The 14,866-nt window shown below is 38.2% G+C and overlaps 1 protein-coding gene across 9 annotated transcripts in view; it reads left to right on the forward strand.

Annotated features, from left to right (window-relative positions):
* MYBPC1 (myosin binding protein C1) overlaps positions 1–14,866 on the forward strand; it is an 87,666-nt gene that overhangs the window by 12,890 nt on the left and 59,910 nt on the right. For all 9 annotated transcript variants that reach the window (XM_060656617.3, XM_060656623.3, XM_060656621.3 and 6 more), the window contains exons 2-3: positions 3,924–3,986; positions 6,368–6,409. In XM_060656617.3, the coding sequence (XP_060512600.2) occupies positions 3,924–3,986; positions 6,368–6,409 (105 nt within the window). The remainder of the gene's footprint in view (positions 1–3,923; positions 3,987–6,367; positions 6,410–14,866) is intronic.

The raw sequence follows: 14,866 nt of genomic DNA on the forward strand, positions 1-14,866 counted from the left end.
CTGCACTTGACCAAATCCCCAGGTGATTCATATCCACACAGCAATTTCAGAAGCACCGGACAGACTGTAGAGGTGTTGAGTCTCGAATGTTCTGAGAGAGCAAACCACTTGGTTTGGTCACTAACTTGATAGAAAAGGGTAGTTCCTTTACCTGTGAGCTTCTTAAACACTGGCACCTCATCTTTGCCTCTCTTATAAATGCCTACTCTTGTGAGATTTATGTTGGATTTATGCTTAATGAGTTCTGGTTGGGTGGGCCCTTCTTCCTATGGTCCCCATTCAGTGAGTACCATGGAAATTGTTGTGAATGAGTGATTGTTATAAAGGCAGCTAATGAATCTGGGGAACATGCAAATGGCTTTTAGAGGGGTGGGCAAAGCTGGGCACCACAGAACCTGTCAGTGACAAAATATGACTTGGAGTAAGAGAGATGAATTAGCAGCTCTTTTAAGGCAAAGGAGATGCCTCAGGTCCTGAGACTCACCTGCAACTATGCATTTCCAGTCCAATTCCTTTGCTGCTTGACCTTCACTACACCCAGTTCTCCATTTCTCTAGGTTTAGGACAGCGGGAATTCTTTGTTTCAAAGGCTTGGAAAGCTATGGAGGGTTCATCTTTTCATCCTTTCTGTCCTACCAAGATTGATTGACTGATTGGTCAATGTATCTACATTAAACAAACTCTACAATGTATGCAATTTTCATCAAAATCAATTATTATTACCATTGCACAGAAGAGCATGGTCCCTACAACCTCTGCTCAGTTCCCAGATGCTTCCTCAGCCCCCACCCCAATTCCAAACATGTTCTGACATGATGCAGACACATACCTAGAAATAAGGCAAATCCCTAGCAAGTGGCATGTGTGGAAAGGCATGAGTGTCATTCTCACAGTTGTGTCAGAGTAAAATTATGACAATAATGATGATAGCCACAAAAAGAGAGATTGCATATATGGTATTTACCCTTGTAGGAATTCATCTGTTTCTGTCAATAACTCTTAAGATAGGTTATGCTATTATTTCTATTGCATAGATGAGGAAATTGAGGCATATTCCACTCCTACAGAAAGGACAGCATCCATATGAGGTTATGTGGCCATAACAATAAGGCCAGTCAATACACTAGGAAAAATGCAGTAATATTTCTGAAAAGTCCATCAATCCACTTCTGCCTCCACAAGTCTGAGCAGCTGAGAAGGGAAGTGCAGCCCCATCTTGGGCAGCCCAGGTTCTGAGTCAGGCAGACCTGACTGCACCTGGTGGGGCAGAGCTTGCCTCCATCCTTCATGGGCTATAGGACCTTGCCTCAGTTGCCATCTGCAAAATGGGGATAATTAAAGTACTGATTTAAGGGTCACCTGGGTAACTTAGTTGGTTAAGCATCCAGCTCTTGATTTCATTCATGATCTCATGGTTCGTGAGTTTGAACCCCATGTCAGGCTCTGCACTGGCAGCAGAGCCTCCTTGGGATTCTCTTTCTCCCTCTCTCTCTGCCCTTCCCCTGCTCATGCTCTTTCTCTCTATATGTAAATAAATAAATAAACTTAAAAAATATTTTTTTAAAAAAGTACTGATTTGATAGAGTTGTAAAGATTAAAAGAATTAATATACACTATGTCCTTCATGCAGTTGTTGCCTGTAAGTGGTTGTTATTTATTTATTCTTCCAATGGCTATATAGTAACAGGGTTTCTATGATTTTAAGAAGGAAAAGTTCTGGCTCTACCTCCATGCCAGACAGGCATGCATTTTCCTACTTCCATTTCCTGAAAATATCCTAAAAATATCAGTATTAATATCTTATAATATTTCTATAGTTCTCTAGTATGATATAGTCGGTTGTTAATGACTGAAATTCTGTGGATTTGTTGGAAGTTGAACTAAGCCTTTTAAATTCTCATTTTGTTTCGATCTTGGGGCTTTTACATAGAGCACTGGGGCCACAGACACAATGGAAATGGACAATTCACATTCAGAATACATTTACGGTTTCAGTGTCCAAGATAATTCTCCTTTATTTATTTGTTTAGAATTCACCCTTGGCCTTACTTCCAAATCAGGATTTTGAGTAATCACAGCTTCCCTTACAAAAATTGGCCTTTGTTTAGCATGGACAATGTGATAACCAATGAAGCCCTTCGAATTCTTTTTTGTCAATTCACTATGCATTTAATGTATTTCCAACAATAAAATGAGGTCCCAGGGAGGTGGGAAAGGAATGAAAAAAGTCTCTGTTCTTGTTCAGCTGGGAGGGAAAAGAAACACATATATACTGAGATAAATGGAAAATAGTTAAAAAATAATTAGTGAATAAAGAGTGTATTATCATGTGGTCCAGAATGCAAAGAGAATAAGGGAGGGGAGAAGAAGGGAATAATTAGCTCTGGGAATCTTAAGAGAAATGTCAAGATAGAAAAAGATTGACAAAATAATGATGGTAGTTATAGTTGTAAATTATAGAGCTCTACCTACAGGCAGGAACTGTGCTTGCAGTTTGCATAGATTACCACCTTATTATTGTTATTTCACAGATGAGGACACCAAAATTGACAGAGATTAAGGAATTGTCCCAGATTACACAACTAATAAGGCGTAGAGTCAGGATTTGAACCAAGGTCTATCTGATAAAATCACATGCAGAAAATAATCAAAGGTCTGTCGGGGAGAAGACCATCATCGTCTTCTTGGTGGCAGACAGGTCAGAAGTTGAAACGAGGAACCAGCTCTAGAACAGAGGGGTCACCGGGGTGCACTTAAAAAGAGAGAGGGAGGAAGTGTCCACTGGCAATGGCTTTGAATATGAACTTGAAGAGTGTAGACCTCACTAAAGAGATAACCAAGACCCTCTAGAGAGGATAACAGGATGAAATACAGTTGTGTCATTAAGTAATCCCTGCAGCTATGGGAAAAAGAGACCAGAGGACAGAGAAATTTGTCTGCAGGGAGAGCCAGGAAGATGTTCTTGGGCATTGGGTGACAATGACCCTGTCCAAAAGATAGTGTGCCAAAGAAGTTGGGCTCTTGCTCTGAGTATTCTGATATCTGTGTGCTGCAACAACTCACGCAAAGCCAAGAGGTCAACATTAGATTTCCATCTGCACTCAGATCTCTGAAAATAAAAGGCTTTTACCAAGGGTTTTGTCTTCTGGCTAACACTGGCACCACAGATCCTTTCCATGATGTGGTGAAGAAACTAAAGCATGTCCCTTGATGCCATCTAAAGGACACTTGTTATATCTTCAAACTACATTGTATCCTGCCATGTTAGCTTCTGCTATAAGCCTATATGCTTATCTCTTTTTGTTTTATATTTTTCTCTCTCTTTAGTAAATGATAATATATTTACTTATGGTCATTTGAATGAAAATAGTTATTTTTTTAAATTTAAGTTTATACCCAACACAAAAAAATTAGTGATGAAAAAAGATATCAATGCATCCTAACAGCCTGTGTTGCTCCTTTCTGATTTTTTTGAGGTGTAGTTCATTCTTGATACACTCATTCCAGCCTGTCTAGACTGCACATAGTGATGACTGTTAGACCAAACTGGGTTTTTTTTTTATTTTGTTTTGTTGTTGCTTTTTTTAAAAAAAGACTTTAATTTTAAGTAATCTCTACTTACTTAAGGTGGGGCTCGAACTCACCTCCTGGAAATCTATAGAATTCCATTTAGTCCTCCTGGAAATCTATAGAATTCCATTTAGTCCTCCTGGAAATCTATAGAATACCATTTAGATCCTTACCTCACACCATATACCAAAAGGCAGTGTGTCTTGGTCACAGGTTGATGCTTTTCCTGCTCTGTCCCTCTTGTCAGTGCAGGTGATTAACTGCCTGGAGTTGAGCACAGCCTGGGGCTGTGGAAAGTAGCTTTTCTCTCGGAGAAGTGAGACTAATACTTCCATTATTCTTTTCATTTCTAGAAAATGAAGTGCCTGCCCCAGCCCCAGCTCCAGCCCCAGCTCCAGCCCCAGCCCTAGCCCCAGGTGAGTAAAAACACTACTTCACACGTCTGGGCTGCAAATACAGAACCTCCATCCCAGCATGATCTGGCCTCCACTGAAACTGTGAGTTTTAATCTAACTCCTCCAGAGAAATTGGATGACCACAGTGGTAACAGGTTTATAATAATAACAATAATAATAATGATATAAAAAATAATACATTGTGTTTGTATAGTCCTCTCACATTAATCTGATTTGGATGGCACATCATACACTTACAGAGACCCTTCTAGTTATGCCAAAGTTGTTGTCATGCGCACGTTTTAGCATTGTGGAGCCTGGGCCTCTGAGGGGATGAAGGATTTGCAGAGCTTTTTCACATATAGCTAAAGCCAAACAAAGCCCACATCTTTCTTGTGAACTACGTCACCATCAACTCCTCAAGAAACAGTTTCCAGGACAGTTCGGTGGCCTCTGAGGCTCAACTCCTCCACTTCATAGTACCCTGTTGTCCCCATGGTGACAACAAAAAAAAAACAGGAATAAAGAGTTCCAACAAGGGGCATCTGGGTGGCTCAGTTGGTTAAACATCCAGCTTCAGCTCAGGTCATGATCTGGTGGTTCATGAGTTCAAGGCCAGCGTTGGGCTCTGTGCTGACAGCTCTGTGCTGACAGCTCAGAGCCTGGAGCCTGCTTCAGATTCCATGTCTTCCTCTCTCTCTCCGCCCCTCCCCTGCTCACACTCTCTCTCTCTCAAGAATAAATAAACATAAAAAAAAAAGAGTTCCAGTGAACCCCTTGGCAGGTAGATGTGATGCCCAGCGACAGTGGGCATTACTATTTCACACAACAGGTGGAGCCTGCTTTTACGTTCACATAGACCTAAGGAAAAGAACAATATTGGAACTCTAAGAAGAAAACATTATCTTGAATTCAGTTTGCTTACAACCACATAGAAAATAAAATACAGCCTGGAGAACCACCAAATATAATACAACCACTAAATTGAAACACGAGGAAATACTGTGAGAATCTCACAAGGCAGAAAGTGATTTAATGCGGGTTTCTTGAATTGACAATGTGGTGTGAAGTCAAGGGGTGAGAAGTCACTGTAGACCAACCCAGTCTAGGTGAAAGCAGAAACTGAAAAGGCCTCAGTTGCTGGTGATTTTTTTGCATGGAAATTTGAAAGGTGATTATGAAGCTCTTCCATCTGGAGATCATTTTCAGGAAGCCACTTTGAGAAATTTGACTGTCCACAGGAGCCCCTTTGCCCAGCTAAGAATACAAGATTCACACACTCAAAACCCTTAACCAGTGTAGAAAAATATTGCCATGTGTCAAAATGAATGAACGAGGCTCAGTGCCATGTGAGTTCAAATAGGGACGATCTCAATTTAGTTTTCTTTTAGCCAGTATAGATGTGTGACATTCTCCTTAGGATCTTCTTCTTTGGTGTGTTTTCTCCTTGCACTTACAAATTTATTTTTGCCAATATTGAGTACACTGAAAACCTACAGGCCATTGAAGACATAACTTCTCCCTTCTGTTCTTCAGATCTGTTGAGGTCACTGGGCTGCTCTAAAGTTCCCCTTATTATGGCATAGGCATATTTCATATTCATCACACAATACTGACTTCCTGTTGCTAAAGCAAGTCTCCTCCCAAACTGTCAAAGTAGTTATTAGTTAACTAAGATTCAGACCTCTACTTCACCCATCTAGAAAAAAAAATAAAAGAATCCATGCTTAAAATAATTCTTTTCTCACATATATCACAAGTCAGACATATTTGCAAATATCTAAACTAATTTAATTCTGGACAGAGAGAAGCAAGCTAGATGGTCTGCCTCAGCTGATGAAATTGGATGTTACTGTTCTCATGTTGCATTGATTATTGCCTCTCCATTCAACCTAGAAAATTAGTATATGCACCAAAATATTTTCTTTGAAACTATTGTACAATTATAGATTGTATACCCTGGCTTATTACTATAATATCATCTCGAAGTCCAAACAATTAGAATCACTATGTGGGTCAAACTTCCTTAAAAAGTCAGTCCCTTTTGGGGTCTAAAATGAAGTGACCCACATTTTATACTCACTTCTACATAAGCACATTTAACATAGTCTCAGCATAGCTAAGTATATTTTAACAAAATCTGTATTGCATGTCCCTATGTATACTTTTTTCAAAAGTGATCAGAGTTATTCATTGCTTTTATTAAGCTTAATGGGATTCTACATTATAAATTCCAAAATCCATAACTCATGTATAGTGTAATAAGTGAATATGTGGTGTCATTTACGACCTGTACTGTTGCCATTAATTTCTTCTTTCCCACCCTCCACCCCATTGCTCATCACACAATTAAATGCTTTCTTTGAGACACTTTTAAAAATGTGCTTGTACTTTCCATACAGAACCAAATAAAGGGAAAGAGGCCGGAACTACACCAACAAAAGGTGAGTTGCGGGGGAGGGGAAGTGAGGCTGAATTCAACAAAAGGAGGTCAGTAGAAAGAGGTCAGTATTGACTGCCATGGTGGTCCTATAGAACTTCTCCACATTACCTTTCATCGGTGCGGTTTAGAGTTCTTCTGCATCTTACCTGCATGATCAGTCAGCATAACGAAGGGTGCTTTGATCAGTTTTCATGATTCACCTTTCTAAAAGAAAAACAACAATGATAAAAATATCACAAGCATTTGTTGAGATGCCAGCAAATCAATTGGTAGTTTCCAAGTTACCATGTGCATGTGAAGGAAAAGAGTTATCTGGTATTCTTGGGATTGTGCCAGTTTGGAAAGTTATCTGGATTACACATTTTTTTTTTTAATGGAATATTTTCATGTTACTGATGAACTGTTCCAAGTTTCACTAGCAATTTTTTAAGGCTAGCATCTCATTTTGTAACATTGTATATTTGTATAGATTTATATGATGGTTTAAATATATTGACAGTACAACCTTAAGCAAACATTATGTTGATCCTTATTGAATTGGAAACTCATTTATGATTGTAATATTATTCTATTTTTACTTTATATGAAGATAGTCCAGTCTTAGAAAGTGAATAATCTTTATCATGTACTACTTACTACTGTGGATCCATGAAATATTCATTCCTTTGTCTCTCCGTGGAGGAAGGACCAACTGTCCTAAGCTAAGGAGCATTACCCTTCTACAAAAGAAAGTTTTCACAGATATAGATTAGAGAATTCTGCCTATATGTTTGTATCATCATTTTTAAAAGTTCCTCTTTTATTTGTGGATTGAATAACACAGTTAAATTTTGGAATAACCAATTATTTCTTGATTGCAATATTTCTTTCTTTTTTTTTTTTTTTTGGACACTACTCAAAAGCATGCTAAGTATTTCTTTGTTCTTACTATGTCATATTTCATTACCTAATTCCTATGGTATTATTGTCTCCTATACATTAGTAAAATGCTTTTTTCTTTCAGTACATTGGACCTCTTTTCTTCAGTTAACTTGAATTTACAATATCATAAATGAACACATAATGTTGGTGCTTTTGTCCTTGACCTTCAGTGGCACCCATGGATAGTAACATAAATAGTAATCCTGGCCACATGGGCTACAGTCTGAAGGTTATTTGCTTATGGAATGCAGACAGTGCAAACTTCTAGAACTCCTTCCATGAGAAGGGTTCAAGGATGTTTAGACATCCTGGCTGAAGCTATTGAAACATTATTCTCTACAAGGCCAGTGGCATACCCCTCTGTTTCCAAATTTAGAAAGGTGGTTGGACCAGGCTGTAAGGCTCAACCAACAAAGTAGATGATATAATACCAGAGGGCAAGCTGTCGATGTTTAAACAAAGCCTGTGCCTGACCCTTAATGTGAAAAGTCATCATTATATTTGTATGCTTAAATGAGAAAATGCCTTCCTGTAAGTTAAAATCAACCAATCATCCAGTCAACTAATCAACAAAAACTCTTCTCTAAACACAGAACCCAGTATGATGAAAGAGCTAGACCAGATGACTAGGGAATTTTGAAATTAGCAGCACTTTTTCTGACATTTGCAGAATTAAGCAAGCCCATGGCCACATGCAGTCATGCTCCCAGCCACATAAACGGCCATGGTTCTATTTGCTCTCCATGACTAGGAAGCAAATCAGTTTAGGATAGAAAGTGACATCCCTAAATCAAGAAGGTAGATGGATGGAAGTTATTTTCTAATACACAGTCCTCTTGAACTATTACTTACTTTCATCAAGGAGAGGGAAATTTCAAAGACAACGCTATGTAAAAGGTAGACACAGTAATCACCGCTTTATGTATTTCCCTAGTTGAGAAAGAAGGCTTGCATAAGCATAAACAGAATTGACAGGTGTAGCAGACCTTTTCTCCAGCCTTGACTAGAATGTCCCTACCTGCCCTTCACCCTCCCTCAGCCCTCAGTCCGTCTCATTGTTTTTTAAGCCATCAATTCAGCTTTCACTCCTCTGTGCAGCTTTCCTGGACTGTCTTAGCTGTCTTTCATCTGCCCTTCCTCCTCCTGATTTCTCTTGGACCTATGGCCTCTGGCATCAGATCACTCTTTTCTCAACTTAATCACGTATTAGTGGTTCAGTCCTTCCCCTAACAGGTTTCAAGTTTTTTGTCAGGCACCATGTCCTAACACTTCTTTGGTCCCCTTAGCTCATTTCTTCCAGTGTTTGGCAGAGAGAGCTGCACATGGCAATCTCCTAATAAATACTTGTAGAATGAATGAACAATTGAATTTCCAGGCAGGCTTAGCTATTCGGTCATATAGACAGTAGTACTCTGGATAGATTTTTATTTCCACTTACCATGTTTGCTGGGCAGGAGTATGAACATCCCCCAAACTCTCGAGTCAGTGAGATTCAGGATGAGACACTGGTGCTATGCATCCCCAGAAGAGATGGATGATTTTTACTGTGAGGCCAACTCACTTAAAACCATTAAGAATGGCCACTCCTGGATATTAGTGCATTCTCAGAACTTATTCTTCTATCTAATTAGTTGAAGTATAGTCAGTTAGTAGCTCCGAGACTGTCACTACTAAGAAAATTTTGCACAGCAGTGTAGGCTTAATATTTTTCTCAGGTTGCCTGGATCTTTCTGGAACAATCTGGAAACGTTCTGAAAATTTTTTGATAGCCGCAGAATGTTGCTTCATTCCTATATCAATCTTACAAGTAGTGTTTGAGGTTAGATTTGCCAACTCTTTCACATTTACTAAGAGTCTCTGTCTGGGAAATAGCTGATTTCCCAGGAAGGGGTTTTAATATTTGTTTATTTGCTTGCTTGCCTCTGGAGTTGTCCATCCAGCTACCCTGTTCCCTAATACTGATAACTTTGTCCTGGAATTGAAACAATAGAGATGACAATATAGAAATGTGTGTAACCAAGCAGCAATACCAGAAATTAGATGCACAAATCCCTTTTAGAGTGATCATACTGGGAAGCAATGTCTTTATAAAAACAATGCTGCTATGGCTTAGAATTCTTTCAGAATAACACAGATGGCAAATCAATGGGGTGCTAGGTACAGGTTCTTTTCTACATGCTCAGTGGGGCCAAAAGATCTGTCTTTTATTCCAATGTCCACTTATTCAGCAATTTTTCACTAAGTGTCGGCTCTGTGCCAGGCATGGGTCTGGCTGCTGGGTCCTGTTCTCCTGGAGCCAACTTTAGGGAGCTTTGGAGGGGAGAGCACCCATCAGCAGAGGACAGTGGCTTTCAGTTTTGGAAACAGACAATTGTCATGGAGGGCCATGTGTAGAGAATAATGTTGGTGATCAAGTGGGAACATACTTTTTTTTGGCCAGTCAACCTTGTACACGTGAACACAGGGTAATGAGATTGGGTCTCATCTCCACCTTAACACCTGATCCCAGGGGAAGTTCAAAGCTGGTCTTGGGAGTGATTCCAGGTGTGCCAGAGCATTAGCATCAGAGACTACTTTGAAAATCATTATTCACTTCAATACCTAAGTTCGGGCACTTAAAAACAATTTTTTTTTTTTAATTTTTGCGTCTTGATATATTTTGGTAAGCCCAAATGGGATATTTACTGCCTCTTTTTATTTTTCTTTCAGAAAAATATCCACTTTTGGTAATCACTGCAAGTGAATAAAGACTTAATTTCTTTTTTCCAGGCATTAACTTCAATATTACCCCATAAACTATCATGAATGAACCTTGTGCATATTAAAGATCTCACATAACTTGAGATGAAGAGCCTTTCATTTGGCATGAGTGTGGCTGGCAAATGAGGAAGTGAACCAGCGCAAGCTCTAGCAAGTTTTCTCCTAAATGATGTGATCCTTTTTTTAAATGCAAAGAGTGATTCCAATTTTTTGTCTTCATTTAGATCCCTTTTCTGCAATAGCATTGTTCTGGTGTTTTTAATTCACATGCTAACATTTTTTTGTGTCATTTTACCTTTAGGTATCAGACAACCAACCATCCAATGTACTTTATGCTTTCTAATTATATTACTTCTTTGTAATGATCTTTGTTAAAAACTAATATCACTGGGGTGCCTGGGTGGCTCAATTGGTTAAGCATTGGACTCTTGACTTCAGCTCAGGTCATGATCTCCTGGTTCATGAGTTTGAGCCCTGTTTTGGGGCTGATAGCACAGAGTCTGCTTGGGATTCTCTCTCTCCCTCCCTCTCTGTCCCTCCCCCACTCTCTCTCTCTCAAAAAATAAATAAACTTTAAAAAAAATGAGAAGAAAAAGTACTACTATCACCACACATTTCAATTTTATGACACAGCCATTATAAGATACAACATTGATTTAATGGATTTGGAAAAGAAAAAGACTCAATAAATGTATGTATTTACTGTAGGATGAATCCTGACTTTAGAAGTATCAAGGTGCAAGGGACGCCTGGGTGGCTCAGTTGGTCTAGGGTCCAACTCTTGATTCTGCTCAGATCCTGATCTTGAGGCCCAATTCAGGGTCTGCCCTGAGTGTGGAGCCGGCTTGGGATTCTTTCTCTCTCCCTCTCTCTCTGCTCCTCCCCTACTCACGCTTTCTCTCTCTCTCAAAAATAAATAAATAAACATTGAAAAAATAAGAAGTATCAAGGTATGAAGGCATGTGCCTTTTCATTAAGAAAATATGATCTTAGGCTTCTGGGTGGTTCAGTCAGTTAAGCATCCGACTTCAGCTCAGGTCATGATCTCAAGGCTTGTGGCTTCGTGAACCATGTTGAGCTCCACGCTGACAGCTCAGAGTCCGGAGTCTGCTTCTTATTCTGTGTCTTCCTCTCTCTCTGCCCCTCCCCCGCCCATGCTCTGTTTCTTTTTCTCTCTCAAAAATAAATAAAGGTTAAAAAAATTTTAAAAAGGGGTTCCAAGATGGCTCAGTTGAGCGTCCAGCTTCAGTTCAGGTCATGATCTCACAGTTTGTGGGTTCGAGCCCCGCATTGGGCTCTGTGCTGACAGCTCAGAGCCTGGAGCCTACTTTGGATTCTGTGTCTCCCTCTCACTCTGCCCCTCTCTCACTCACGCTCTTTCTCTGCCGCTCAAAACTAAAGAAATGTAATAAAAAAATTTTTTTAATTAAAAAAAAGAAAATGTGATCAATTAATCAAATGCCTCCAAACATGATGAATTCATGTCAGCTGTTGATATTATTTCCTTACATACATGATTGTTGTTGCTGCTGTGGTTAATTTGGTCACATGAGCCAATGTTTTCCACAACTGATTACTATGCTTGAGGAATTCAGAACTTGGTCGCAATCAAACAAGGTTAAGTGGTTAAGTGAGGTTTGTTGAGAGTCACATATACTTTAATTTCATGTGCTTTTTGGTCTTTTTAAAAATCTCATCAATTGTCCCAAGTTTTGTATGACTTAAAAATTAATTTAAAAAGGCAATTTATATCAACCATAGGTAGAAATTATTTTATGCCGAAGAGAATGTGTAGAATCATAAGAATCTATATATTCTATAATCTCTAGCGTTCTCTCCCTGCATTCCAGATTTTACATGTGTCCCCCTAAAATCCCAAGCTTGTAATATGAGACAGAGTTTTTCCTCTACTTTCCAGGCCCTCTTCTCTGGGAACTTCAGTTATTTAAAGAACCGTTTTTATGGTTTTACAAAAAGTGCTATTTTCCCATGACCTAAGGACAAGTAAAATTCTGTGTTGGTAAATCTCCCTTCCGTGAGCTAGGGGAGAGTGTCTGGTGTTCTGGTCTGTGGTCTTCAGATATGCCGTATTCTGAAGACCCCAAAACAGATGTTTTTCATCGTCACTGTAGTGACTTTTAAATAGAAAAAAAGAAAATATAACTTATGTATTGTATTTTTTGTTCTGTTTTGTTTGAAAATGTTACTGGTACGATGCCTTGGCTTTAATATATGTGTTGTGGAACTAGGCACAACCCAGAACAGTTGGATATTCTGTTTCCCTTCTAGCAGTAGAACCTGTTTTTCCATAGTACATAAGAAAATTAGATCTTTCATTCTCATCCAGTTCAACCAAATTCAAGCAGGCACCTTTTTTAGAATTTAAGATGAGGATCCAGCATCTTAACTACATTCTCCAATCTATGGGATGCCAGGACCAAAGCTACTTTTGAAAGGAGGGAATCATAAAATTTGCCCCTTGTCAATTATATTTTCTAGAACTTCAGTAAAGTTGAACATTTATGTACAACGAAGTGCCAATTGGGAAGTAATTGCTGTTTGGAAGTAATGTGGGATCATCCAGAGTATCATTTCATGATACTTTGAAGCACTGCTTTAATATGTGGTGCCTTAATAGTCTAAAATAATTGTGAATGTCCCTCCGATTAGTTTTAACATTTAGTAGACTCTGAAACTACTGCCCATCAAATTTCTGCTCAACAAATGGCTTCTCTTTTCACTTTCATTTTATGCAAGTATGTAAATATTCTTTTCTCAATTATTTTGCATTCTAAACAATTAATTCACTATGCACAGTGCACAAAGCAAACTAGCGACCACAAAAACCTGAATAAAATGTTCATTTGACTCAAAATGGTTCCAGCTTCTAGTTTCTAGTTAAAAAAGCTCCTTCCCAGGATTTGGTTCAGTTTTAAAACTTCATTTTCAAGAATTTTGACAGGACTGGGGCACCTGGGTGGCTCAGTCAGTTGAGCGTCCAACTTCAGCTCTGGTCATGATCTCACGGTCTGTGAGTTCAGGGCCCGCGTCGGGCTCTGTGCTGACAGCTCAGAGAGCCTGGAGCCTACTTTGGATTCTGTGTCTCCCTCTCTCTACCCCTCCCCTGCTCATGCTCTGTCTCTCTCTCCCTGTCAAAAATAAACATTAAAAAAAAATTTTTTTTAAAGAATTTTGACAGGACTTTAAATCAAGATTCTTTACATACTTCAGTAAATAAAAGCCTTCGAATAGGTTACAAGAATAGAATACTAAATAATGAATTAAATGCATGACAAATGATACAGAAAAATCTCAAGGTATTTTATTTTGGGTTATGTAAAATTTTGATTATCTAACAATCTTCTGGAATAGCTCAGAAATACCTATACCTCCCCAAATGCACGGTTTTGTGGATGTTAATGGATGTTCCAGGAGAAAAGGATTGAAAAGTGAACAAAATTTGGGAAGGGCTAACTGCTGTATCATTTTTGTCTCCACCCCTCAGTGCCAGTGTCCATTAGCATACAGAAGTCTGCGATACCCCTCAGTAAGAGCACATCCATACAATATAATAAAATACATTTGACTTTATTTAGCTTAGCATTTTCCAAGCTTTTTTGACCCCAGAAAGTTTCCTCTGAAGAATCCCAAATCCCAGTGTTCAGCGAATCCCCTCTTGTATTTTGAAGACATGACATCAAGTTTCTTGACATATTACATTAGTTATTTTGTTAAAAAGTAATAAAACATATTCCTGTTTGGCAGTTTTAGAAAAGAAATCTCAGGCTAGTAAATAATCTTTGTAGTAAATATTCTAATAGACTATATTATGTATAATTATATATAATATTATATATTATAATTATAATTATGATATATTATATAAAAATGTGCTATTTTACCTTTTGTCAGGAATTTTTAAGCACTTTAAAATTAACAGCCATGTACATGTATTTTCTGTATCCTATTTTATATAGTCATAAGTTTGTTTTGAAATTCACAATTATTCTAGTGTTTTAAGTACAAAGATTATTATTATTTACACCGACATTAGTTTTTACGCTTCGAGAAAGGAGGGGCAGAGGTTCAGATAACACCGAATGCCTATTTAAGCATCTAAAATTATAAAGACCCTTTGAAATTCAGACAGTTTAGAAAAGGAGAATATTCAGTGCCTCTGCACATGAACACTCTAAAGCATGTTTTGAATTTTACAAATGTGTTTTCATAAATATTTTTTAAATTACACAGCATTTGGCCAATACCAATATAATCATGAGGAAATACTCATAAAGTTCCTAAAATAAATATTGGTAAACTTAGTAAGTATGACAAACTGATTTATCTTAATTAATGTAGTTAGTGCTGTCTTTTGTCTCCTAAATATAAAAGGGGAATTAGTCACAAGGTTTTGGGGGGCAGGGGAGAACAAATTCTCTTTTTTATGCTTTTTTATGCTTATGTTCAAATGACTGTGGCATGCAAATTATATCTGACACTGACTTTAGTTACAAAATAAGAACTCTAAAACACTTGTGTTGTTGATTTTGTCAAGGTTCAATTTTTAGCATTAATTTTTTTCCTAACCTACAGTCACATGAAATTTTTGCCCAGAGCTCCATTTCTTAATCTGCACTTTCACTGGATTGCTCTATTCTCTCACGCTTTTATTTATTTATTTTTCTCTTTGGTCTGTAATACTGAGTTTAATCTTTCAGGTACCGAGTCTTCTAAGGCTGACTCATCATTCAGCGTGTTTTGTGTGTTCTCTCTTTTT

This window comes from Panthera onca, chromosome B4 (assembly GCF_046562875.1).
Source record: "Panthera onca isolate mPanOnc1 chromosome B4, mPanOnc1 haplotype 2, whole genome shotgun sequence".
NCBI lineage: Eukaryota > Metazoa > Chordata > Mammalia > Carnivora > Felidae > Panthera > Panthera onca.